This window comes from Lolium perenne, chromosome 5 (genome assembly GCF_019359855.2).
Source record: "Lolium perenne isolate Kyuss_39 chromosome 5, Kyuss_2.0, whole genome shotgun sequence".
Lineage (NCBI taxonomy): Eukaryota > Viridiplantae > Streptophyta > Magnoliopsida > Poales > Poaceae > Lolium > Lolium perenne.
In genome coordinates, this window is record NC_067248.2 from 3,145,987 (window position 1) to 3,173,648 (window position 27,662).

The window sequence follows — 27,662 nt, forward strand, 5'->3', positions numbered from 1 at the left end:
TGCCGAAAGGACGTCGAGCGTGCATTTGGTGTCCTCCAGCAGAGATTTGTTCTAGTCCGGTTCCCCGCTATGACTTGGTCCAAAGATGAGATGTGGGAGGTGATGAACTGTTGAGTGTGCTTACACAACATGATTATTGAGAATGAACGAAAGTATCCAGTTCCTCTGAGCGAGCAAGCTGCACCATATGACAGACAGGGTCCTCTTGCACAGCCTAATCACCAGGTGTCGGCATCGTGGACTGCATTCATCGCTATGTGTCAGGAGATTCGAGACTCCACAATGCATCGACAGCTGCAGGATGATCTGGTGGAGCACATATGGAGGCTTCGAGGCAACACCAACTAGTTTCCATTTAATTTGTTTCAAAACTTGTTAAATTATTTGCTTGCTTTGTTGAACTGTAACGTTTATTTGTAAAAATAGGCCAAATATTGGCAAAAAATTGTCAGATACGCCGAACTGTGAGTTTATTTGTGAAAATAAGCCAAATATGCCGATCATCGGGCGCCTAGCTAGGGGGACAGCTGGAAGTTCGGTGCTCCCCACGCCAAACTTCCGTCCAATTCGGCGGTAATTCACCCCAGATTGGCCGTAGGGAGCGCCAACGGCTGGAGGTGCTCTAAACCCCAGAGTAACTCTAACCTGTTAGCTCCAGCCATGTTTATGGCGCAAATCAGAGTTCCGCAAATCAGAGTTCGGCACGAACTCGTTTCGGACGGAAACCAAAGAGCGTAGGATTCATTGGTTTCTTTTGACACGTCAAGCCGACTCGATCGTGGTTTTTTTACGTACGAAAATATTGATCGGTTTTTTTACCTACCAACACCACCGATCCGTAACTTATTAGTAGAGATCAATCCTATTAACCTCTTGGTCACGATGTCACATTTCTTTTTTGTTTGAATTTCAAATAATTACTTTAAATAAATAAAAGTACTGAATTAATATTAATTTTCAATAAATAAATAACAATATTTTTTAAATATTTTTATATTTTTTTTGTAAAACCTAAAATCTGATTTTTTTTTCGTATTCCCTTTGGGAGTTTGAGAATCTAAAAATTGGCTAACCGGGCATTGCCGGGTGAAATGGGATGTAACTTTTTGCGTAGATACATTTTCATATATTAAACTTTTTTCGAATTCGTATGCAAAAGTTATTGCCATTTTACCCAAAAATAATTTTTTTGCATAATAAGGTAAAATTCATGTTTGTTATTTTTTATAATAACTAGATCACCTAACCTGCCTACATCTAAAAGGATTTTGAATTTTCTATCATTTTCTTTTATATTTTACAAAACTAAAAAAAAGGTGATCTAGGGGGGGTAGGTGGAGCCAAAAAAAACCCAAGGAAACCTTTAGTCCGGGTTGGTGTCCCCAACCGAGACTAAAGGTCACCGGATGTAAATGGTAGAACTTTAATCCCGGTTGGGAACACCAACCGGAAGTAAAAATGCTCGCATCGGCGAGGCTTGCCGCAACCCCTATAGTTCCGGTTGGTATCTCCAACCGGGACTAAAGATCCCGTTTGAACCGGGACTAAAACCGCGCGGCGTCTTAGCTCTTGAAACCGGGACTAATGATCATATTTGTCCCGGTCTAAACACGGCTGGGATTAATGCTCGCATTAGTCCCGGTCCAAACGTGGTTGGGACTAATGCTTCGGACAGCTCCGAACGAAAGGTCTGTTTTCTACTAGTGACCTTTCATACAGTCCATTGATTAAATGACTTCAATTAATATCCGGAGTCTCGTGCGTGGATGGAGGGAAACAAAACCTTAGAGCATGTACAATAGATTCGAGTCAGCTAGCTATAAGGTATCCCACGTCAGCAAAATCCTAGATGGAGGAAAGAGAAAGGAGGAAAAAGAGGAGAGCTGGCGCTACATCTGCAGCCGGGCTACACACAGCAACCGAGAAAGCCCGCTTGTAGCTTGATTGTGAGCGTTTTGGCAGGCCTTCTCTTCCATGCAGTCTTACATGTGCATGCAAGCATTGAATAGCAGTACCATTTAAATATTCCATAGAGCTAGACTAAGAGCTGAGCTATTGTACATACGAAAGCGCTAAATGAGCTGGTATTAACCATGCTCTTAAAATTAAACCTGACATGGTCTTTTGTGTCCGTTTTGCCACGGATGAGCGTCACAAACAAGTTTTCCATCTGAGCCGTGCGTGTGCAAGTGGCAGTCAGCTTACGAGTTCAGGTACGAGTTCAAATTAAGGCTAGCTAGCCTTGATCCAACTATGTGTTCATGCACCTGCAGGCAGCCAACCTGGCTGCTTGCCGGTGTATACACTACGATTTGATTAATTATGCAGATAGGCGCGCAGATGACAGAATCAGCAATTCTCTCGATTAACACCTTGATTGATTATGCTAATGTTGCAAGATGCAGCAACTAAAAACCAATTAAGCTCAACGGGACAAGCACCCAACTCCCGACTCCCTCTGTCGCCCCCTTCAGGTGACCAGGGGGGTCAACCCTAGATCGGAGCCATCACTGACCTTCACTTCTCCTTGAGCGTGACGTCACGGTGGAAGTTCCGCCAGCCTCCAAGGGAAACCTCGGGCTAGTCCAGACAGTGGTGGCATTTGGCATCGTCTTCCTCATTGGAAGCACTGTTTTGGAGCTCATATCGCCGGCCTGAATTCGAAGACGTGGAGGCATTGGGCCACCGTGTAGGCTACAGGAAGGGTCATCTGCTCCGGGGGATCGGACGATGACGGCGTGAGGCGTCGTTCTCCCCATGGGGTATCGTTTTTGGAGCTGATGCCGGCTGGAGGGGTCCTGAGGCAGAGCGGTTTTCATCTACCTCATGGACGCTACCGATTCTCGGCGGCGTGGCCCAGCGAGGTCTCGGTGATGGACAAGGTTTGATAGACTCATGCAGGGTGCCGGTGTCATTTGGCACCACGGCGGCGTCAATGGAAGGCCTGTCAAGGTCAATGCGTTGATCCATCATGAAGACGGGTAGGCGGAAAATTGTGGCAGCGGCTTCTCGTGCAGTGGTGTGCGTTAAGTGTTTGCTAGACCGGTTTGAGTTCCCAACTCGCTATGGAGCGTTTTGGTGAGGCCTCCGGTTTTCTGATGATGTGCGTTGGTGAGGTATGGGCATGAGGCCCCGAGACGTTCAACCCCTTCATCAAGCTTGTAGATGTTTCGACATATGTCGTTAGTGAAGTGGCTTCAGTTTGATCTTTCTATTTTCCTTATAAGGTTTCAGTAAATAATTTGTATAAAAGAAAATTATGTTCAACATTTTAATGCATAGGCTGGGAAGGGGAAGCAGTCCGTGAAACGAAGTGGCCTTCCTCCATCCACGTCAGCGGCAGCATCCCAGGGAAAAGACGTCGGCGCCGACAACGTGTTTGTCGAAATGCCTCCGATGTATGATGGCCAGTCCTATTTTGTCGATATGTTAAGCGAGGCCAAGGTGAGCATTACGAAGCATCCCCTTGACGCGTATGAGTTGGATGACGAGGACGATGTTGAGGAGTTTGACGATGGTGTCACTTACGACCAAGATGCGGTGGAGGAGATCGATGAAGAGGCCTTCGATGAGGCGAATGGGAAGAAGAGGCGAGCGGTAGTGTCCCCGGAGTTGCTACCGGCGACAATGGTGTTGCTTGAGCCTTCTTTCATCACCATGGAGGCGGATGATTGTGCAAGAAAGTTTATTTGAGCATATTTTGGATGTTTGATGCAAATAATATTCCAAAACAATACCATATATATGAGTTTTATTTTCCAGTTCGCGGGCGCAGATCAGATCCGTATACGAAAACTATAAAATGGAATATGCGAATATTCCATTTTATAGTTATGGTGATCAGCCAGAGCCCGCGTGAGCGCAGAATTCCCGTTACCTCAACATGGGGACAATTGATGATAACCCCCTTTGTTCGCGAATCCTTGCTCACGGGCCCCTTTTCGCCTCAACATGTACTAGCGAGTTTACTGGTCGAGATTTAGGGGATCTACTAGAGTTGCTCTTAATCAATTAATCAATAGCCAGACTTTACTGAGCGTCACGCTTGATAAGCAACCCAAACAAATAAAAATAAAACCCAGAGATATCTACACGCACGTATGTCTCTAGTATTTGATTTTAGCACATATCAGAATTAGATGGGCAAAGAAGCTGAACACCACGATTCTTTTTTCCATAATAGTATAGTCGTACCATATACTATGACAGGCAGCGGCCAACGGTAAAAGACGGTAGCTTCCTGTGCAAAGATGGAACTAATTTACGTAAGCAAATTTTTTGGAACATGGATACTTCTGAACCCGATTAAACTTACTCTAGTACTTAGTTACATAGTTATCCGATCATCAAGTTACAGAACTTTCGGGAGGGAAGAGTTTCCTTCGTACTATTCATTTGGAACTTGTTATTTTTATCTAAGCTACGTACTTTTGAATTTGAGTATGAAAAAAAACACATACATACATGCATCCTCTACATGCAAAAAAATTTGTTCGAAATTTTTTGACAATTGTATATTCAAAATTTTGGCCCAGCCATTTATCAGGTTCATGAGTACCACCTAGGTGCCACTACCTAATTCTACTAATTTACTGTATTTATTTTTCTCTAGTACAAATTCCCAACCAGAAGCTGTAGAATTTATACATGTCCGTATAGAATAAATTTATGTATACATATAAGTTTGTACTTTTGTCTGCGTGTGCATGTACGCCAATTAATAGCTCTTCGTTTTGTAGTTGTGCCCTTGCATTTGCAGTGAGAATGAGATGCTGGATATCCTGAAAAGCAAATCGATCTCTTACGCACTCCATGTAGCTGACAATAAAGGTAGGGCGCACGAAGCAACAATAACGACTGCTGGTAACACGTCAACCTTTCAGGTCCGTTTTGTGTTTTAGGCAAACTAAATTTAACTTCACATGCTATAGGTCAACCATACGTACGTGCATCTCGATAACTTCTGATATTTGTTGCTTTGTTTGGTCTTTTGTTTTACTTACTGGTGCGGGTGCTTATTGTGTCTATTATCCAGCAGCCGGTTAAACCGAGAATCAAGGTATGTCTCTCTTCCATAAATCTTGCTTCTCTGTGGTGAACTACTTTACAATGTACGATTTCTGTAGATCATAGACTGCATGGACGGTTTGAACTTCATTACTACAATGGACATGCATTCAACAGAGCCTTGGTAAGTTGATGCCTGTATCAGCTATTTACTTAAAGATTTTCATGTCATCTAAGCAGATATTTTAGCAAAACTTTTCTATAGTAATTTAACACATAAATATAACTTGCACCATGATTATTTTTGGGATACCATCCTAGACTACAAGTTGCATCTCCTTTTTTTTTTAGATTTCTAGCTTGATCGCTCTTAATTAGGGGTTGAATGGATGAGGTGCATATGTGCAAATCATTTGAACTAAAGTCAAGTTGACCCCGATTACAGAAAAATTCAGCATATGTCTCCAGCAGGGTATATCCAAAACTAGCATAATGCCTATGCCTTACTACGGGGAAAACATATATAACATATCCTTCCATATTTATCTCTTGCCACGAGTTAAAGTTGGTAAGATGTGTTAGGGCAAGGTTCCTAGTTTTTTCCACAAAATGGATCAGCCCACCTAACCCTACCCAACCAAAACTATACAACAAAAATATAAACATGCGCATGACTGGACCAATGGGAATTTCCATCAATTTGACAAGTTGACGATCTCATTTACATCCGTAATTGATTATTAGCTACATGCAATCACTAAATCTCAGCAAAAATAATAACCTCCCCTTTTCGTTGCGCATATACCACCTCCCGCGCCGATTAAATTCGACCGGAGGGAGTACATCCAATCACTAAATCTCAGTAAAAATAATAACAGACCATTTTTATTGCCCATTAGGTACATCCAATCACTAAATCCCAGGAAAAATAGTAACAACCCATTTTCCTTGCCAATCAAATTAGCTACCTAAGCCAATATATCAGAAACCAAGGTTAATATACGTGCGATTTTTTCAAAAATTGTACGAACCTTCAAATATGATTTCCTTTCATTCTTCTTACAATTTTTTTATGAAAAGTCCGGGCTCCATTGTACGATCTTCTGTCAGTACCTACTTTTCCACCGTTCCGCAAACGCAGCAATCGTTTTCGCTTCTTCATATTTTTTTCGATAATGGGCGCTTTTATTACTTGAACAAGTAATTACAACCGACCTCTGCATAACTAGGATGCACACATCCGTTTAAAAGTCCTCTAAGTATTCATGAAAATTCGCTTCTTTATATACCTGTGAAAAAGTGGACATGTGACAATCTATATAACTGGATTGATTTGTTAACCCAGAATGTAGGGGTGTAAATGGATAGGATAATTTCCGCACCGAAACCGGCGCTGAATCCGTTTTAAGGTATTCATATCCGATTTTAAAGGATCCGACGGTTAAGGATATCCGATTCCGAAGTGGTACTCCGGATATGGTATAGGATATGGTATAGAAAATAGCATGCGGATATGGATTATCCGAAATTTAATTAGGATAATCCCAAGGTTTAAAACCGGATAATCCGATTTTGAGTCAAAAGTAAAGGCCAATCTTGGAAGGTTAGTAGTTATTAAGTTACCAAATTCATTTGGCAAGCATGTTTATATCTAAATTTCTAACAATGCTTGAATTTTAGCGCATTATGTCTCTTTCTTTTTAACTGCGCAAGACTAAAAGTTTAAATATTTCTCAAGATGTGCAAGAACTATAACTATCTACCGACAAAAGCATATATCCGACTATTTTTGTTTCCGGTCCGAGTCCGCTCCATTTCATTCGAATCCGCACACCGATATATCCGCATTCGAATTCGAAACCGATCAATATCCGCTCCGATCCGAATCCGCGAAAAACATGTGGTAGAGGATATGGTATGAGCAAAATCCGATCCGATCCGATCCGTTTACACCCCTACCAGAATGCACCACCCACATCCGTACAAAATAATGAAACTATTGAGATCAGTTGGTATTATAAAACCTTAACTTAGATCCATTAAAAAGAAATCTCTGATCTGAAATGTGTTTTGGGTAAGCTTGCACGACTACAGGAGACCCGACGAACATGTTAGTAGGCTAGGGAGGAGGAATCGCTGCGGCTGTTTCTCTTCTGACTGATGTTGCTGCCTTCTGAAGGTAGGCGAGCATGTCCACGAACGTCGCCGTGTCGCGGTCAAAGCCCAAAGCGACAGGTGACAACTGGTGGAAGATGACGGACTCGTAGATGACAAACATGTCGCCGCAGCACCGTCGATGCCCGTTCAGCCTATTCCGGTGCCGCAGTCGGGCGACACGGGTGCCGGTAGAACCTGTAGTCGGGCAGCTCGATCTTCATCGCCGGCACCACAGGGTAGTGCCCGGCCCGCCGGTGCTTGGCGGAAGGCGATGCGGCGGCCGGCTAGGCTTCGTCGGCGCCGGAGTCGATGGTGTCGTACCACTCGACCACGCCTTCTTGTTGTAGCTTCAGCAGAGCACCCATTCATCAAGCTGTAGGATCAGATGAAGAAAAGTATCGTCAGCGATCACGATCGATGGAGCGAAACAAAATCAAGCAATTATAACATCTGGGCCTGCAAATATCCGGCGAGCTAGCGCTGCCCTGGACCGATTCCTCCCGGCTATGCCCTCCCCGCCGCTATTCCGATCTTCGGTTTCTCATGGCGACAACCATTTGGATAGGGTGGGTTGGCGCTGGCGATTTGCTGTTTTATTCGTATACAGGAGTCGGGGACAAGGGGAAGACGTGCGTTGAGCTGAGTCTTTTACTTCTCTTCTCCGGTTTTCTGGCGACTGTTCGTCAGGTTTCCTCGTGTGGGAGTTGGACAGCATAGACGCCGGTTTTTTCCACGTATAAATCTTTGAGGCAGATCTATATAGTTTTTTACACGTACGAAACGGTTTTTTAACCTATCAACACCACCGGTCCCCGTATAATAGTAAAGATATTATACTCACAGTGTGTTTTACTAGAAATCAGACCTTCTTTGACCTGGCCTTTTTATTCATGACGGTATAAATAAAATTGTCAAAAATAATTTCCATTTTGGACAGGGAGAAATCGTGTGAAAATAGCATAGTCTTGTCGGCCGTGAGAAATTGGTTACTTACACAATGCTCTAGTCTCCGCATCGGAGAAGTTTTCCACGACTCGCAGTTGCGAGCCGAGAGTGAAGTCCTTGTTGAAGATCTGAACGAATTTTCTCCACCTCAATCCTATCATAGGAGTAGGCACATTTCACGAGACAACCATTTATATTTTAATACATCATCGTGAAATACTATATGGAAATCAAAAATGGGCAGGAGACAATTAATGACTTTGTGTATGACTGCTTTTTAAAAAACCCACTAATTAACACGCCACACTCTATGCCTCAACCAACAACCATTAATTAACACTCCATAATCTAAGTCTTTAAAAAAAAGGCTACACTCGTAAAGATGAGAGTATACTCAACCACTTATTTCCAATCATGTTGTTAACTTTCACTTGGGATTTTTTGTGCCACATAGAACTAAATAAATTACTATAAAAGTCGCAATCAACAATGAAATACTTCAATATGGGGATAAATAAGCAATCACGGTATGAATTAAAAGGTTAAGATTATAAATAGTGTAGAGTAAGATTACCAAATATTGATAATTCCGGAGAAGAGTTTAGAACATGTGCCAAATAACAGTAAGTAATTTATAGAGGTGTTAACTGTGGTGGAGATATGTGTCTTCTCGCGGAGATGTTGAGCGCGATGAACTATTATGGGTGTGGTCGAATAGATTGATTTTCCCTTTTATACTTGAGAGAAAATACTTTACCTCCAGTCTCTGGATCCGGATTCGCTTCTCTTGACGTACCAAGACGAAAGAGATATATCAAAGGAACTTGAAAGACCGAGGTCTATCGATTGGCCTTGATGAAGAGGATATTATAGAAATCTAAGAAATGTAGAGCTTACAAAAACTGAAGCAATAAATGAACTTGCAAGGACTAGCCCAATAAAAACAACGTAAAACATGAAAGTAAGTAACGAGTTAGAACCAAATACACCGGATCTATCCGTAGGTTCCCGTGCTTGGTGCAACTCCATGTCTCTATTGTTGAGGCTTAGGCACGTAGCCTTGAAATCACTTGGAGTTCAGATTCTTCTATTTGAGCTAAGTTCAAAAGGAACTTACCTAATCAGTCATGGTGTATCTTGAGGTGATCCTCGGACCTTCACAACAATCTTAAGGAGGATCCACAAAAATGGAAGCTACTAATCGACTCCTAGACAACTAGGAGATGGTAAATATTCAATGAAAATATATCATCATCTCTAGGCTTGAAGATGCTCTTGCTTCACTCTCAACTAAACATAAGTCGCAATCACAAACTTTTCCTCTGTTAAGATGGGACTCAAGAAAAATAAGCGTGAGAGTGCAGATGAATAACCAAAAGTTCAAACAGATGGAGCTACAATTTCACGCACTAGTATTTTATATGCAGCCAACATAAAAGAGTAGTTTCTCAAAAATATTTATAATCGAAGGCATTGTGTTCCATGTCGTTCACCCTAGGATTAGACTCAACCCTCTGATTTTCTCATAGTCGATTGCTCTTAAAGAAGCACAATCACACCAGGATTGACGACTTACTTTGTACATCCATTTCGAGAACTGTTTTCCCGTATTGCTGACTAGAGACCAGTTGCTACCGAGGTTTCATAAATCAAGTTTCCCCATTCGAAGGAATCCAGTCCCGGAAACATGTGAAACGAACCGTCACCGGTGCTCATGAAATGGACAAGTCCATAACCGAATCGAGGTGCCACCGAATCAAACTAATATAACTGAGAATAAAAAATATAGTTGTCAAACAAAAGTAGGGGTGAATCCTAGAAGGAATGAATTATACACCATCAACGCCTAATTGAAAAGCATAACACCCATGGCAATCCTTGAGGATATGATTCTTTTAGAGGCTATTTTGTAGCAAAACCTTATAAGCAAGTCCATTGAAGCTGACCCTAAATCAAATTAACCAAGCAAAGTTTCTAGACCTCAGGTCAGAGGACAATCTTGATCATTCTGGCTTCAAACTTGTATCAGTGGATATATGTTGGTAAATGATTTAGGCCTAACTGAGCAAAAAGTTTCATCTACCAGATCAGGTATCTTATCCCTATTTCATACTATGACTATTCTTATTCTTGGCGTGATTCTTCAAACAACTTAAGGACTTGGAAACTATCGCTGATCTTGTAGATCCAATCCATCCTCACACATTAACTTTTTATGGATCGACAATCCTTGGTTAAATTAATATATTTGAGACTACACACATGTATACACTTTTTTTTGCGATAACACATTTATATGTTGAGTAAACCATTGGTACTGGAAATAAAAGGGGGAATCATAAGGGTCGGCTTAACTACTCAAGGGCTGACCCTTCCATCTCCCACTTGCTGGTGAGCTAGTTCTCAAAGGTATTAGGATTTCTCTTGATCTCAATGCATGATATTTTCTCGAACTGTTGAACAATCCGCTACTTCTCATATCACACAATGTATTCTTCTAATTTCCACATATGTGATAACATCATCTGAGGAATACAAGATAAGTAAATTGAATTGAAACAATATGAAAATAGTAATACACATACGTCATGCAAAATTGCACGCATAAACGAAATGCCACCTAGAACACATGTCATTATATATTGGATGCATTTGTTAAAAAAACTTTAACATAAATTTATGTAAAATTAGCAATCTATTAATTAAGTACAGAAATGCCATTTTCTTGTATAATTTGTTCACCTTAAAATATAAAATCCACAAACATTCCATGCACAATGGAACTTGTGGTTACACCATATGAATTCACTGAAATTTAGCAAATAGAGCCAGCCTATAGTATATCCATAAAAATCCACTAAAATCATAAATTTTTCAGTCGTGCATATCTGCAATTAAAATAAGTTTGGCACGTGCTCAACATAAGAAAGTGCGGTCCATGTATCAGTAGCATATATGCACGAGCACCAAAACGCCCTCCCCTTCCATATATAAATTACATGAAACAAAAATAATTTGAATAGTTATCTACTAAATCAAAGATAGTTATTTAACAAATGCAATATGCACTTCACAAAAAACATCAACAAACTCAAGTCAACAAACATCAACACAGTTGGAAAATATATACTTTATAACCTTCTAATCAACAAAAAATCATGGGAGATACTCCCTCCGGTTCCATACACGTTGTCGTTTTGGTCATCAAAATTGTCTCCAAAAATTTTAACACTTGTTTCTTCCGTGGTGTATTTATAAAGCCCAAAAAATATATATACATATGATTTCCAATAAATAATCTAAATATTTTAATGGTATTTCTACTCAATGTTCTCAAAGGATGAAATTCTCTATGTCTAAAACAACCACATTAATAAACTCGGGGGAGTCTGTTTTTCCATTTAATAGCCAAGGTAAAATAATTTAAATAAAAACAATAACCTTTCAGATCTTAATCACGAGTTTTGTTTATTTCAACTAAACCTTAGCATACAACGTATGATTTATATTTTTTTACATACATGTGGTATACTTGTTGCTCAGGCAGGAGTAAGTGTGGATGAGTAGTTAATTAATTAACAAATAGTGGTAAACGAAAACAAGTAATTTGTATAATAATTGTATAAACACTCTTGTATCATATATTATTCTACATTTAAGTATCCCCATGTGTCGTACAGGATATTGGTTGTTCATTACGGTGGGAATGTATCTATTTGGAACCATCATAACCAGGTGTGTAATATCATCCCTTTATCATCCCCACCACAGTGTGCAAAGAAAAAGAGATGCTATAACTTATACCATTCTTTCGAAAAATAATTAAAAAATATGGAATATTACTAATGATCTATGTCCAAAAATGGCAAAGGAAGTTAAATGTCTCTTTAATCCTATCTCATGCATGAAACCAAATTGGTTTTTAGTCACATTCATGTTTGTCCCCAAGCGATACTCCACAAATCTCTCCCAAAGCTTCATAGTATGGATCATCAGCTTAATTCCTTAGTAATTGGTATATATTTGAATTTCTCCTTTGTTTTTTAAGATAAGTAGTATTATTCATTTCCTCCACTCTTCGAGCATCTTGTTTGACCAAAACATCTGGTTGAATAGCTTAGTTAGCTATACTATAGCCACCTCTCCAAGGCATCTCCACATCGCGGTGGAGTGGCCATCGAGGCAAGGGACTTTCCTTATTATATATTTTTTTGGGACTTTCCTTCTTCTACCTTATTATTATGGCCATCTTAACATCAAGATATAGGATCATCTGCGCGAACAACATGATAGTGTCATCTAAGGAGTCGTCTAGCTCGGATATAGTCCTCCAATTCACATCATTGAATAATCCATCAAATTAATCTCTCCATCTTTTTTTAATCTCTTCGTCATTTACTAGAAATCATAGATAACTGATGTAAAAATATAATTTATTTTGAAAGCATAACAATAAGAGCCACATAAATACCCCAGGGTGCAAGACACAAGCGGACAGTGGCTGACACTCAAGGAGATGACAGTTGGGCTACACTGGGCCAAACTGAGCCACTGGACCAATTATTGTCGATAAATTAATATCTTAATGAACTTGATGGCTCAAAATGCCTTACTAATATTGTTTTTTAGTTTTGAAAGATCATCCCATGGCCTTAGAGAGAGAAACTTCCCAATAGTTTCCAAACCAAATCAATATTAAAGTGTCAGTCTATAATTGTTCCACAAGCAATTCTTTCCATAATGTCCCCAGTTACATGCAAAACAAAGAACAAAAAACAGCTTGATAACTTCAATGTATAATGTTGGACATGGAAGAGATCCATAGAGAAAGAGCCTTCACAGAATCAATAAAATCACAAAAATTGAGAAGCAGGTTCCTAAGATAATGAACATAAGTAAAACTATGTTTCTAACCTTAGGTAATTTACATGTAGCATGTTTAAGAAATTCATTATCCTTCCCTTGAAAGTTGGTGCTCCAAATTGGACCTAAAATATTCTATAATTTTACCTAAAAGTATTCTAGCCGTACCCAAGTACCTTTCCTTTTAAATTACCCTAAAAGGCGTTGCTTGACGTTTGGTTGATTGCTTCAATAAATTCATCAAGCACTCCTTTGCCTCCGGTCATATGATTGGTTCATCCACTATCAAACACCTATTTTGAACCCCCTGAGGCATTGCCCTACAAAATCAAGTCCTTTTTAGGAACTCATTGAGTAAATGGTTCCATGATATTGCCAACAAGACCTTTTGGTACCCAAATTGAGTACCAACGATAAGAATAGCCATTGCGGGGACCAACATATTTAGCATACATATCCCCTTGCGTGCCCTTACGTATCACATAGGATGGGTTATTATTCCACGCAAACTTGCGAATGCAGTTTCCCCTTGTGGCTCCCCCATTCCAAACCGTCTTCTTGACATTGTCATTCACATTATGCCCTTCTTGCACAAAGTTTACCTTTTTGGGGGGAATGACACCATTCTTTTAATTTATTGGGTTCTACCCAATTCCTTGCTTGTGATCTCTCACCTTTTGATGAGCAAGGACATCATCAAGAGTCTTGTCCTTGCTAGAAGGTGTGAGACACTCTTTCTCAAGTTGCGCTTTCAACTTCTTATTATCCTCAATGAGAAGTTCTTGATCAATAGTAGAGTTAGAAGCACATGCAATTTTATCAATAATTATGGGATATTTCAATGTACCAATAGCATATTCATAAGTGGATTGAAGTAGGTCATGGTTCTCTCTAAGTTTCATGAGCTCACCCTTAACAAGCTTGTTAGCGAGCTCTAGGTGGTCCAGGTCCTTAGTGAGGGAAGCATGAGCAACTTCAAGTTCTTTCTTTGACGCATCAAGGTCTTGAGACATTAAAAGAGCGCTATCAAGAGTATCCAAGTCTTTAACCTTATCAAGTTACAAGGCTTCAATTTGTTGCTTAAGAAGAAATGTAGTGTTTGTTCTCACCACTTAGTTCTTGCTTAAGGATATTTAATCTCCGCTTTTCATTTTCAATATGAGATGTCAATTCCTCAATGGTCGCGTCACGTGAAGCAACGGTTTCCATTAAGAAATCGAACTTAGCAAGAGCATCGCCATGAACAGAACACTTTACTTTAAACAAACCGATGATTATATATTCTTCTTCAACATAAGCATTATCATCCAAGATGTTAGAGAGAGAGGGAGGAGACATCACCTTAGCACCTCTTCCATGAGGCAAATGTCGGAGTTCTTGGGAATGGAATAGAGGACGAGGTCTTCATCCATTGCTCATCTTGCCATGAGACAAGTGTCGGACTTCTTGGGAATGTCGGAGTTGTCGGAGTAGTCCTTTGTGTATTCATAGGTGAAGAGTGACCCAGGTCCGGCAAGAGCCAAAGTGGCCACAACTACCATCTTCTGCTCGTCCTCACTATCTTCATCGGAAGTACACTCGTAAGCAACAAGAGTTTTGCCTTCTCTTCTCTTCTTGTATCTTTCGTTGATCGGGTTTGGCTTCAACCTTAGCTTGGCACCCCGTTCATACTTTGTCTTGTCTTTTATCTCTTCTCATAAGGACACTTGTCTGCAAATTGGTTTGCTTCATCACAATGATAACAAGTCCTCTTCTTGTCACTAGGGTAGCTCAAAACTTTCTTATCAAAGTTCTTGTTCCACTTCGTGGCGAAGAAAGCAAGATCCACATGGATATCACCTGTTGATGTCATATCATCTTCTTCTTCAATATCTTCAGGATCTTCATTGGCTTGTACAACCTTGGCATTGAAAGCAATGCTATGGGTGGAATACATAACATGGTTCAATTCTCGACCCTCTTTCCTTCCTTGGCCATATTCTTCGTGGAAACAAAGTATGAGACAAGATTATCCGGGGAGAATTTGTTTTGAGCATGAAGAAGAGTCGAGTTGAGGGCCAATTGCTTGTCATCCATGGCAATTATTGAGACAGTCTTGGACTTGATGGTGTCATCATTTACATCAAAGCCATCTTGATACTCGTCGCAACCAATTCCCTTAATCTTCATGGAGAGGGCATCAAGCCTAGAGTAGGCATCAAAAAGGGTTTCACCATTCTTGATCATGAACAAGTTCATCTCGGACTTGGTCGCTTCATACTTGGTCTTTTGGATGAGGGACGTTCCCTCTTGGAGAATGGAGATTCTGTCACAAAGCTCATTGGTGGCCTCAAGATCACTAACTTGGTTATGAAGAGCTTGGTGTAGTGCACTTCAAATCTTCTCACGGGCGGTGGCGTTGAGTTGACGTTCATAGTATTCACGTGGAGTTAAATCATTTAGATCGTTGACCTTGAATCCACGCACCACCACGCCCCAAAGCTCCTTGCTACAACCGCAAAGATGAGACTCAATAGAAGTTTTTCGAAAGGAAAAGTGAGTTCCGTCAAAAGGAAAATGACTATAATACTTCAGAGGCTTTGTGGCATCACTTGTTTGAGCGACATTCACAACGCCTACTTCACCCGGGACAAACGATTTCGCTTGGGAGCTAGCCGATGGTTCAACAAGTGGAGTCTTATCCGCAAGATCCTTTATATACTTCCTTATTTTGCTAAGTCGGTCATTGATATCGGAATCGGCCTTAGCCTTTTAATGGGCTTAACTATAGCCATCATTTCCCTAATCTCTTTGACCGCATATTTCTTAGTCTCATCCTCATCATCGGTGAAAACCATCTCAATATTTAGGCGGTAAAGCCCTTAAAAAGAGTTCTTTCTCTAATACAAATTGAAAGAATGGACATGGTAAACTAGAGGGTGTGTGATTAGGTTCTACAAATTTTATTTAAATTCTTTTGCAATTTTAGGCTTTGAGTAAGTGTGCCTAATGCAAACTAGGTGGCAAAATCTAGATGATGATACAATGTACTTAAAACACGAAGGCTATCACAAATGTAAACAACACAAGTAAAGAGATCATTGAGGAATAACCGAAGCACGTGGAGACGAAGATGTATTCCCGTGTTCACTTCCTTGGGAGGAAGGTACGTCACGTTGGAGAGGTGTCGGATTGCACGAAGGATTTCCCAACGCCACGAAGGCTCACCTTCTTCTCCGGAGCCTATCCCACGAAGGAATAGCTCGCTCACTCGTGGTAGACTTTAAGGTAGTCTCCAAACCCTCACAAACTTCTTCTTGGAGCAAATAAAAAATCCGGATGCTTCCGAGTGACGCTAGCCGCATATGGTTTCCCACAAACCCAAGAGTAACAATCTTGCTCGATGAACTCAAGTGGGAATGATGTTTGGCTTGGTGGGGTTGTAGATTGAGACCTCCTCTTTCTTTCTACAAGAGGAATTTGGATTTGGTTTGGTAAATGGGAGATCCTCAAGAAATGGTGTTTGAACAATGGTGAGAGAGAAAGAGAGAGTTCAAGGATATGTTATGAATGGTTGACCTATAGCACTCAAGATGGAAGAAAGGGTATTTATAGTCCAAGGAGAAAACTACCCGTTTGGGAAAGTTCCTGCGACCCAAACCGGCGGTAAAATCGGCGGCGCTAATCCTCCCGCGGACTTGGTCCGATGAGAAAACCGACACGCTGGATTCTGCGCCGCTTCGGCTAACGTGGGTATATATAGTCTATCGGGAACCCACCGTTAGTGAAACTGGTTCGGCCCAACTAGGGGCCTACATGATTGTTTGCTAGGGATCAGAAAGCCCAAGAGATGTTGGATGCTACGAAGCATGAGAAGCCCAAGTTCCTAGCATGTGGAATAAGTACAAGCCCAAGATTATGAAACCCTAGGGTTCACCTCTAGCATGTAACTGGCCCGGTCGTGGTACCTGAAACCTAGCCTCCCATATAAAGTCTAGGAGGGTCGTCGGGGAGGCTAACTTCAACTCACGCATAATCTGCCCCTAGGCAATATCCAATCTATACCACCATAGCCATTATGGCGATGTTGTAACCTTCATCGATATTAAAGATCAGACAATCAAGAAGATGGGTATTACCCTTCGGGGGCATGAACATGGGTAAAACTCTCCTTCTCTTTTGTTTGTTAGCCGACGAATCTGCCAGCGCGCCTCTTTCCCTATACCCAAGTCCATCATCAATGGAAATTGACATGGATACCCCACTTCATCGGCATCCTGGGATGGTTCAAACCGGCGCGCTGGCTTCCTCGCCGATTTAACCAAAATAAATGTTAATGGTAAAATACCAGAGCAGCGAGGCGAGCACCAAACCAATCCAGTGGGGAAACCGACACCGCCGGTATCTCTGCCAGTTTCGCTGAAACCATCTCAAAAAGCATTTTATCCAAAACCTAAACTCACCCAAAAAGTGTGAGATTTATTTGGTGGTAGGATGTGTGTATGGCTTTGACAACATCCCCGAGAAGCTCATCGAGACCGCCCAAATATAAAACACGAGAAAATAAAGCCAAAACACCAACACTTCTCTTGGATAGCAAATGGGGTGGGGTCTCTCACCACCTTCCAACAACACTTGCGGACTAAAACCTACTTAGAAACTCATAGGTAACATTATTCCATACTTTAGCTTTGGTCTCATCATTAACCAAAATAAAGGTTAAGGGTAAAACCCTTACACGCGTGCTTCTCTTTCCCGCGGCGATAGTGGCAACATCAGCTATCTTCGGACCGAACTGAGGAGCTCGCGACGCCGGGTGCCAAGAATCGCTGGCGCCAATGGTCCTAGCCACGGGCTTCTAGCCGCCTCCCTCCGGCAACGATCCCAACAGGCAGAACAACCACTGTGTTTCCAACAACAAGAGCTCGTCACGGTGGGGGAAGACGCGGTGGAGGAAGAATCAGTGGAAGACTCGATTGATTTTTTCCTTTTTTTCCGGGTGTCCTATGCAAATTTGCATGGCCAAATTGTATTTGTCTTTTCTTTTGAGCATTTCTATGTAAATGAAATGTGAAGATGATGTCGGAGAGGGCACACGTCTTTCCGATGTGAGGATGACGTGTGGCGGTAACTCCCTTTTTCCTAAATATTTGCTAGTAGTGTGTCTGTATGCGGTACGCTACTAAATGCATCTCCAGTGGCCCAACACAAACGGATCAAAAGTATCTGTTTTTGTTCGTCCGATCAGAATTGGGTAAAACTCCAGCCCATAAGCCTGATGCAAACTGACCGGCGTGTCCGCACCGACGCATTGACATCCTAAATTTGGGTTCAGAATGTGTCGACACGGACATCAAGCGACTATTTGGTGGCAGCCATTAGTGGCTTTGCTGGCCTCGCTGCAGCCCCTATCCCACCTCCATTTCGCTCGGAACCGGCCACGGCCTCGACGCCCACTACCTATTCGGCCAATTTTCCGGTATGAAATCCTGGTTCATTTTCGGCCATTTGCTTGAAGTAGGCATGCCATTGACCCATAATGGTTGCCCCACAGATGGACCTCACGTAGTCGATCGACTTCTTCGTCAAAGACGTGCTCGACAGCTCGTCGAAAGACGAGTCAGACGCCTCTTCAGGGATCATGGTAGCCGCGGCCTCCCCCATCGAACACACTGCGATGCAGAGGCCGGTGCACATAGGCTCGACGAGGCCTCGCGGGGGCAACCTTAAGCGCAATCGAGAGGGTGGCTACTATCGACTGTATCGCGACTAGTTCTACCTCACCAAGCTGGTCTTCCCGGAAGCCACATTCCAGCGGTAGTAACGGATGACAAGAGATCTGTTCTTGGCTATTCTACGAGGTGTGAGAGACTATGACCCCTACTTCGCATGCAGGCCCGATGCAACCGGTAAGTTAGTCTTCACCTCCTATCTGAAATGTTCCGCAACTATGTGTGTGCTTGCGTATGGAGTGCCATCACATAGAATTTTAGCTGCTTAATTATGAATTGTTTGATTATAAATTTTAATTGCATGTGAACGCTGTCATTTATTTGTTTAATTGGGTGTAATAAGGTACTCCCTCCGTTCCACCAAGAGTGTCTCAACTTTGTCAAAATTTAGATATATGTAGACACTATCTAGTATGCAAATTTTGACAAAGTTGTGACACTTTTGGTGGGATGGGACGGAGGGAGTACTTAATATTATTTTATTGCAAGATTGTTATTTTCTACACCTATATGTAATTTGAGTTCGAATTATGGCGATAAAGGAATGAAAATGTCCTGACCAGACCAAAACGTTTCGTGCGCTGGGCTACCCGATCTAAACAGACATTTGTGGTAACTAGCATAATTGCTCGTGCGTTGCTACGGCCGAACCATTTTATAGAAAATAGGTAGATAACAACTTAGTCTCTTGTACAAGAATCAAATTTTAGATGAGGCTACCGTCTTAATTCATTGGGCTGAACACGTCGATCTTGCATGATTTTCTATGGTTGTACACGATGGTCATTTTTTTATCTAATAGTATAGTGTAATTTTTTTAGCTGCACGTGCTCCTGACGCATCCCGCTAACGGGCGGCTCCGACGCCTCCTCATCCATGTCCTGAGGTACGGAGCATAGCTAGCCGAGCTGGCCACATTAGGACATCTCCAACGAGGCGACGTTGCGACCGTTTGCATTTGCGTGGATCGGAAATGCGTCTGCACCCTGCTCCAGCGGGGCGACGCATCGTGTCCGGGGCGTCCGTAACGACGCAAACGCGGCGCAAATATGCGTCACGTTTGCGTCTCCCCGGACGCGGTCGCGCCTAGCGTCCACTCGCTTCCCCCACGGGTCAGCCTGGCAGCGACCCTGGCTCGATCGGCCTCGAATTAAAGCACAGCAAGCGCGCCGATGTCAACCGCCGGAGTGGCAACCGCGCCGATCAACCCGCCAACCGCTGGAATGGAGCGCCGAACCGCCGCGGAAGAGCAACCGCAGGCCTCTTCGTTATACGCGCCGCCATTAATCCCGTAGAATATAACCCATGCGCCTGCTGTAATTCACGTCGAACCGCCTGCCAATCTTCTTCTTCTTCTTCTCCAACACCGGCTAGCCAGGCGCCATGAGCTACTCGTCCTTGCCATCGGACTCGTAGAGCGAGGGCAAGCCGCCGGGATGGCGGCATTGGTGGGAAACGCCAGCGACGCCCAGCGACCCAGGCTCGATGCCGAGGGAGGTCGAGGAGGACGGAGGCGCCGTTGCCAGCGACAGCCAGGAGGAGGAGGAGGAGGATGGAGGCGCCGTTGGCAGCGACGGCGAGGACGAGGAGGAGAAGGAGGACTCCGACGCCAAGTTCGCCCGGCTGGAGGCGCTGGAGGCGGCGGACGAGAAGGCGGCGGCAAGGAAGGAGGCCAGGGCCCGGGCAAGGGCGCAGGCGGCGCATCGTCGTCCGTTCACCAACAACGACGACGAAGACGCCACTTCGTCCGAATGGAACTCCTCCACGGACGCGTCGTCCGGCAGTTCCTCTTCCGAGGAGGAGGTGACAAGCAAGAGGCGCGTCCGTGAGGACGACGAGGCAGGGCCTTCTAACAAGAAGGCCAAGAATTAACTTATAGTTTCTTTGTTTTTAAATTTGTTCTCTAGTTTGAATGTTAAATATGTTTGAACTTGTTTGATTCAAGTAATCAGTACTACTTGTTTTCGCGTTTAAACTTGCTCATACAAATTGGGGAGTTCTTCAACAAAAAGGAAAAGAAGGAGCTGGGAAACAAAACAATGGGGTGTCCAAAATGCGTCGGACCGCTGGGGGTGGCCCTCGACGCAAACGGATAATTCGCGCCTCGCGGTCATTTTCGCGTCCGCCAGGCAACACAAACGGACGTCCGCGGACAATTTAGGCGTCCGAAATGCGTCGCCCCGTTGGAGATGCCCTTATGTTTTTTTGCCCGGCGGCTCTGCAGCTACGGTGGACCCCTGAATTTTTTTCTTTGAGACTACTTAATTGACGGATACTCTCTTCCGGCCATGGTAGCATGATTCTCTCCAATAATTCCAACATCAAATAAGCAAACAACGTAGCAGAAGTTTATTCATAGTACTCCAATCAAATGAGCGAACTTGCATGAAGCTAGCTTTGATCTGATCAACTTTACATAGTGAACGCGAGAGGGGAATGATTCTGGTACGCGTAGTACGACACAAAACGATCATTGCTGCTCCAGCAAATCCTTGTTTCCATCTAGGCGGTGTTGCCACACCTGGGAAGGGAGTAGGTATCCGTTTCTTGCCCCTATATATGGCCGGCCCTGTGGGCGTGCCACGAATAACAACGTGACTGTTGGGCGGTCGTGACTCGGCGCTGTCTAAACTTCACGCAGGCTCCGTTCGGCATCTAATCTGTTCGGCCACCATGGTTAGCGTAGACACCGGATCAGCCCTAACCAGGCGCCAGCGAACGGGGACGACGACATGGGTTTCAAGGCAGACACCAGAGGAGAAATAAGAAACAAAGAAGACATGGATCATGTCCTGCGAGCTGGCCAGCGGCAAAATTAACAGGCGCTGCGGCTGTCAGAGCTTCAGTGACGATGCTGACCAATGCTGCTACGAGCTTCGTGTGTGGGCAGCAGGCTTGTCTGTTGCTGTTCTGCAGCCCATGGAGCGAAGAATCAGCTTATGCAGCAACATCGCGTCACCAACCTTTAAAAGAAAATCACGAAACGTGAAAGAAGACAAACCATAAGCGCTTATCTTAAACACAGATAACTTTATACTTTGCACGTGAAACTACGATTGGAAGCCACCGCCAAGAACAACACCCCTGACACAACGTCGGGCTGGGCGATCGTGTGCGCAGTTTACCCGTGAAGCGGTGGACGAGTCAAGCTGGCGTTGTGCTCAACCTCCTAATTCAGACCAACATGGCAGGACGCCATGCTATTAGCAGGTCCAGTCTTCCAGTTATGATGGCATAGAACTAATCTGGATGTAGGAAGTAGGCGGATACTGCCGACCGTGCGAACTCCGTGGAATGAGGAGTAGGCAACCGCGACGCCAACGACCTCCAGGCCCTGATTCCGCATGACACAAGCCAAACCAAATTGATGCACGAACACGATACAAACTCAGGATTCAGGAGGGGACGCGCGTGTGTGTTGGGCGTCGCCGTCACCGCCCTAGCTGGTCCTCAAGACATGCGTTGCCTTCGACCTGGGTGGCCCTCGAGACATGCTCCGTTGACCGCGCGCTCCTCCCTCCGCTATCATCATCAGCAGCACCAGCGCGTCCACGCTGTTAAGCCACACGGCGGATCGACATCAATTAGTGTGTAGTAAATTAAGCCACATGAAAACGGCGGATCCGATGGTCGGGTATGAAGCCATAGTGGTTTGCTTGGAGAAGAACCGGTGACCCCCGGCGAAACCACGTTGCCGACGACTTCCGGTTTTCTCTCCCTCTTTAGATGGGATTCGATATAATTTGAAGATTGGAGATTGTAGAGGAGGGGTTGTTCGTTTCCTGGCTATATGAGGACGCAGCCGTGCCATGTGTCTCATGGATTCGGTTCGGGGACGGAGCCGGAAGCACGTACGAAGACTCTTGGACGGATCGAAGGAGGAAAACGTGAAGATGAACCTAGGGAAAAGATTGAAACGTTTTTTGATTTACCGGTGGCACTGGTGGGTAATTTTCTATAACTTTGAGGGCAGTTTTAAGTTGGACGAACGACCAAGGGAGAAACCCTTTTGCTTTTATTATTATATTATATATATATATATATATATACTAGCACAAAACCCGTGCGTTGCACCGGCCACGAAACTGCAACAACGACCATGGAAAGTTCGCCCGAAGTTAGCATTGTTAGGTACCTTAGAGTTACATTTCAATACATGGCTTGCAAGAGGAAAGTTTTGAAAGAAAACAATAATCATTAGAACATGTAGCTTACTTTGTTTTTTCACCAGAGTAGTTCATTGATATTTTGTCTCCCATAGAACCAACCTGCCTTAAGGTCTCAAACTCGTTGAGACAATAAGCAACCTGCGTTAAGATAAGTTTTTAGACTTAGCAATTGGCCAATAATTCTACAAAAGGCCCAGTACATGTATCACCACGAGGATGACATGCATTATGCTGATGTACGTGAACTTTGCACACTTCTCCTCCGGAATCATGCCCCGCATAGCATATCAAGGCGCTTGCATAAGGCATCAGCATATGGGATTCTGCTTTCGTTATTCCTGAAGTGGCCTGCTGATTCTGGCAACTTCACGTATATAAATCGCTAGAACTTGCTGTAACCAAGCGAGGTGGGACTATTTTACAGGCTTGACAAAGCTCATACGTAGCGAAACGAAACGATCTTCCTGAACGTGTTATTCAATCGGGTCGCTCTCTACATGGGCCAGCCCACAGTATACCACACAAGCGAGCCATCGCCCAGCCATAAACGAAGCGAGCCAGCCGATTTTCCTCCTCTATCGGGAAACACCGAAACGGTACTGTGGTTCAAGCGTATAGGTATAGAATTCCATGACTTAAGCGGTGGCAGCAGCCGTAATTTTCACAGAAAGTTAGGGGTAATAAAAAACGGACGAAAATTTTGGGGAGAAACCTTACTTCCTTTATTAGTAGGTATAGATATAGATATATATATATTAGGTATAGATAAGGGCAATTAGGTGTTCACGACCCAGCCTTAAACGAACATAACTAGATATTTTTTGTGTCTATTTTACGTCGGGCTGTCCTAACAACCTGTCAGAGCATATCCAGTCGCATTCCCCAAATCGTGCCCTAAAGGAATTTGGGGCACCCCGGACGTTTGACCACCCCGCTGTGTGCCCGAAAGCCCTTTTCGATCCGGCGCAGCCCAATATGTTGTCCGACGCCCCATTGCGGGGGCGCCGGACACAACTAAAAGCGACGCAGGTACCCAACTACCAACGACCATGTCTGACACCATTGCTTCCCACCTTTCTTTCTTTCTTTCTTTCACTTCATGCCTCCCCTCCCGCACCACCCACCCCTGCGTCGCCGCTCAAATTGTCGGCCCCCTCCAACAGAATATTTCGCCTGCGTTGGACTCCGTTGCGATGCCAAACACCCTTGTCACCCATTTCGCTGCAGGTGGTTGCTGTCCACAACTGGCGCGTGGTTGACGTGGGAGGTAGAAATCTCTGTGGTGTAACTTTTCTTCATTCCCCGGCAACGGCGCCAGAAAATAGCTTGCTGTCCACAACTGGCGCGTGGTTGACGTGGGAGGTAGAAATCTCTGTGGTGTAACTTTTCTTCGTTCCCCGGCAACGGCGCCAGAAAATAGCTTGATGTCTACGCCCGCTTCTATTCCTGTAGACAGTGTTGGGCCTCCAAGAGCAGAGGTTTGTAGAACAGCAGCAAGTTTCCCTTAAGTGAATCACCCAAGGTTTATCGAACTCAGGGAGGTAGAGGTCAAAGATATCCCTCTCAAGCAACCCTGCAATCACGATACAAGAAGTCTCTTGTGTCCCCAACACACCTAATACACTTGTCAGATGTATATGCGCACTAGTTCGGCGAAGAGATAGTGAAATACAAGTAATATGGATGATTATAAGTGGTAACTGCAATCTAAAATAAAGATGGCAGCAAGCAAACATGTAGCAGAACTTGTTGGAAACGGTGTTTCAATGCTTAGAAACAAGGCCTAGGGATCATACTTTCACTAGTGGACACTCTCAACATTGCAATCATAATTGAATATAAATATAAGCACTTCACTATGCTATTCTGAACTACTCTCTGGCGGGATAACGAACACTAATTCACCGTGTAGGGCTGCAAAAGCAAACCTTAAAGATGTATTCCCAAGTACTAATAAACACCCCACGCTGTCACTGTGAGCATTCATAGGAGGTACTAACACACCACAATTTCATAGAGACATCCAACTCAAATCATAACTCAGTGAATAAGTATTCTGTGAAATATAGCCTAAGAGACCCACACGGTGCACACACTGTCACCTTTACACACGTGGGACAAGGAGTCTCCGGAGATCACATAAGTAAAACCCACTTGAATAGCATAACGACATCTAGATTACAAAGCTCATCATATGGATCTCAATCATGCTAGGCAAATCATGAGATCATTGTATTGAAGTACATGGGAGAGAGATTAACCACATAGCTACCGGTACAGCCCTTAGCCTCGAGGGAGAACTACTCCCTCCTCATCGTAGGAGTCAACAGCGTCGATGGAGATGGCGGTGGTGTCGATGGAGATGCTTTCCGGGGGCACTTCCCCGTCCCGGCGGCGTGCCGGAACAGAGACTCCTGTCCCCCGAATCCTGGCTTCGCGATGGCGGCGGCTCTGTAACTTTTCTCGTATCGTGGCTTCTTCTTTTAGGGTTTTCGCGACGGAGGCTTTAAGTAGGCGGAAGGGCAGCCTCGGAGGGGCCCTGGTGGGGCCACACCATAGGGGGGCGCGCCCCCCCCCTTGGCCGCGCCGCCATGTGGGGTGGGGCCCCCAGGGCTCCCCTCTTGTCCCTCTCTGGCTCTCTGGAAGCTTCCGTGAAATATAAGACCCTGGGCGTTGATTTCGTCCAATTCCGAGAATATTTCCTTTGTAGGATTTCTGGAACCAAAAACAGCAGAAATGACGAGACGGCACTTCGGCATCTTGTTAATAGGTTAGTTCCGGAAAATGCATCAAAACGATATAAAGTGTGAACAAAACATGTAGGTATTGTCATAAAACTAGCATGGAACATCAGAAATTATAGATACGTTGGAGACGTATCAGCATCCCCAAGCTTAGTTCCTACTCGCCCTCGAGTAGGTAAACGATAACAAGGATAATTTCTGTAGTGACATGCTACTTACATAATCTTGATCATACTATTGTAAAGCATATGGGATGAATGAAGTGATTCGAAGCAATGGTAAAGACAATGAATAAACAAGTGAATCATATAGCAAAGACTTTTCATGAATAGTACTTTCAAGACAAGCATCAATAAGTCTTGCATAAGAGTTAACTCATAAAGCAATAAATTCTTAGTAGAAAGTTTTGAAGCAACACAAAGGATGATTAAGTTTCAGCAATTGCTTTCAACTTGTAACATGTATATCTCATGGATAGTTGTCATCATAAAGCAGTATAACAAGTGCAATAGGTAAACATGTAAGAATCAATGCACACAGTTGACACAAGTGTTTGCTTCCAAGATAGAAAGAAGTAGGTAAACTGACTCAACATAAAGTAAAAGAAAGGCCCTTCGCAGAGGGAAGCATGGATTACTATTTTTGTGCTAGAGCTTTTCTTTTGAAAACATAGAAACAATTTTGTCAACGGTAGTAATAATTCATATGTGTTATGCATAAGACATCTTATAAGTTGCAAGCCTCATGCATAGTACACCAATAGTGCCCGCACCTTGTCCTAATTAGCTTGGATTTACATGGATTATCATTGCATAACATATGTTTCAACCAAGTGTCACAAAGGGGTACCTCTATGCACTTTGTACAAAGGTCTAAGGAGAAAGTTCGCATTGGATTTCTCACTTTTGATTATTCTCAACTTAGACATCCATACCGGGACAACATAGACAACAGATAATGGACTCCTCTTTAATGCATAAGCATTCAACAACAGATAATATTCTCATAAGAGATTGAGGACTAATGTCCAAACTGAAACTTCCACCATGATACATGGCTTTGGTTAGCGGCCCAATGTTCTTCTCTAACAATATGCATACTCAAACCATACAACTCATGGCAAATCACCCTTACTTCAGACAAGACGAACATGCATAGCAACTCACATGATATTCAACAAAAGTGAAATAGTTGATGGCGTCCCCAGGAACATGGTTATCGCTCAACAAGCAACTTATAAGAAATAATAAACATAAGCGACATATTCAATACCACAATAGTTTTTAAGCTATTTTTCCCATGAGCTATATATTGCAAAGACAAAGAATGGAATTTTAAAGGTAGCACTCAAGCAATTTACTTTGGAATGGCAGAGAAATACCATGTAGTAGGTAGGTATGGTGGACACAAATGGCATAGTTTTTGGCTTAAGGATTTTGGATGCACGAGAAGCATTCCCTCTCAGTACAAGGCTTTGGCTAGGAAGGTTGTTTGAAGCAAACACAAGTATGAACCGGTACAGCAAAACTTACATAAGAACATATTGCAAGCATTATAAGACTCTACACTGTCTTCCTTGTTGTTCAAACCCTCACCAGAAAATATCTAGACTCTAGAGAGACCAATCATGCAAACCAAATTTCAACAAGCTCTATGGTAGTTCTTCATTAATAGGTGCAAAGTACATGATGCAAGAGCTTAAACATGATCTATTTGAGCACAACAATTGCCAAGTATCAAATTATTCAAGACATTATACCAATTACCACATGAAGCATTTTCTGTTTCCAACCATATAACAATGAACGAAGCAGTTTCAACCTTCGCCATGAACATTAAAAGTAAAGCTAAGAACACATGTGTTCATATGAACGAGCGGAGCGTGTCTCTCTCCCACACAAGCATGAATTTATTCAGAGAATGAAAATAACAAAACGAAAATAAAAGCACACAGACGCTCCAAGTAAAGCACATAAGATGTGACGGAATAAAAATATAGTTTCACTAGAGGTGACCTGATAAGTTGTCGATGAAGAAGGGGATGCCTTGGGGATGGCATCCCCAAG

At 43.3% G+C, this 27,662-nt stretch overlaps 1 protein-coding gene across 1 annotated transcript in view; it reads left to right on the forward strand.

Moving 5' to 3' along the window:
• Nucleotides 1-27,662, forward strand: part of LOC127321674 (uncharacterized) — a 75,178-nt gene that overhangs the window by 40,353 nt on the left and 7,163 nt on the right. The window contains exons 4-7 of the mRNA XM_051350688.2: nt 4,740-4,883; nt 5,036-5,059; nt 5,127-5,191; nt 11,790-11,844. Of these exons, the coding sequence (XP_051206648.2) occupies nt 4,740-4,883; nt 5,036-5,059; nt 5,127-5,191; nt 11,790-11,844 (288 nt within the window). The remainder of the gene's footprint in view (nt 1-4,739; nt 4,884-5,035; nt 5,060-5,126; nt 5,192-11,789; nt 11,845-27,662) is intronic.